The sequence below is a fragment of the Octopus bimaculoides genome, chromosome 5, assembly GCF_001194135.2.
Source record: "Octopus bimaculoides isolate UCB-OBI-ISO-001 chromosome 5, ASM119413v2, whole genome shotgun sequence".
Classification (NCBI taxonomy): domain Eukaryota; kingdom Metazoa; phylum Mollusca; class Cephalopoda; order Octopoda; family Octopodidae; genus Octopus; species Octopus bimaculoides.
In genome coordinates, this window is record NC_068985.1 from 25585640 (window position 1) to 25587014 (window position 1375).

The 1375-nt window shown below is 35.3% G+C and overlaps 1 protein-coding gene across 1 annotated transcript in view; it reads right to left on the reverse strand.

The window, feature by feature from the left end:
• Nucleotides 1–1375, reverse strand: part of LOC106874390 (uncharacterized) — a 280957-nt gene that overhangs the window by 141120 nt on the left and 138462 nt on the right. Inside the window, exon 72 of the mRNA XM_052968226.1 lies at nucleotides 375–515. Coding sequence (XP_052824186.1) covers nucleotides 375–515 — 141 coding nt within the window. The remainder of the gene's footprint in view (nucleotides 1–374; nucleotides 516–1375) is intronic.

Sequence of the window (1375 nt, forward strand, 5' to 3'; positions counted from 1 at the left end):
ATATATATATATATATATATACATATATACAATGAGCTTCTTTCATATAAATATACATATATATATAGATATATGTATGTATATGCATGTGTGTGTGTGTGTGAATTTGTGCATGCATTTTCTAGTCTTCACATCATGTGATTTTTATAGATTAGCATCACCATCATACAAGTGTCATTGTTCATTCCCAGTCTTCCATGTCAAGCATGTCTGTCCATGGGGAAATATTATCTTATTTGGAACGCTGTGGGAATTGGTAACAGGAAGGGCATTCAGCCATACAAAATCTGCCTCAGCAAATTCCTTCTCTGTATTTCTTACATGCGGTTAATAAATGACTAAATTTCAGAATGGAAAAATACAAAAAAACTTACCAAAAATTGGTTCTTGTTTTTGATAGTAATTAAGAAGCGTTTGACATAAAGTTCTCCTGATGCTGTAATACCAAAATAATCTGCAGCATCATTGTCAGTTTGATCTGATGACATGGAGAAATCCAGAGTATTGTAGGGAGCCTTAAAAGAGAAGAATATGAACATATAAACAATTCCTTAAAAACAAATCACTTGTCAATACTCTTTATTAGCCAACATTTTCTGCGGATTTTTTGGTTTCTTTAACATAATTAGTTTATTAAATGTTTAAATATTTGAATTCGTATTATTAATAAAGATAATAACTTTCCATTCTATCAAAGTTATCCTTAGAGTGTACATTTACAATATATTGAAAAGGAGTATTTAGGAAGCAGCATTGTGCAATATTACATTAAAGAGACTTGCACCCACAAGCCCAAGCGATTGGGAACACTCAGCTGAAGAGGGATACAGAGGATATTCCTGTATGCAAGGATGATCACGTATTTACTTAGCTTGATGTATCTTCTCAAGAATAGCAAACTGCCAGAAATCTTGGGGCTCTGTCATCTCTGTGAGGCTCAACATCTGAAGATCCTTTCTCACCACTTTGTCCTACATCTTCCTGGGTCTACCCCTTCCACATGTCCCCTTCACAATTAAAGCTCGGTACTTCTTGATGCAACTGTCTTCATTTATACGCACTACATGACCATACCAATGCAGTCTTCTCTCTTGCACATTATATTTGATACCCTGTATACCCAGTATCTCTCTCAAATTCCTTACACTTTGTTGTGTATGCACGCTGACATTACCCATCCAGTCCTCAGCAGTCACAGCCCACGTTTCCTTGCCATATAACATAGCTGTTCATACACAGGCATCAGACAATCTGCCTTTCACTCTGAAGGGGAAGCCTTTCATTCGTCTTTGCTAATAGAGGTAGTAGCTCCCTAAACTTTGCCTAGCCTATTTTTATTCTTATTCTAGAAGCTATATACATTTATATATGTATA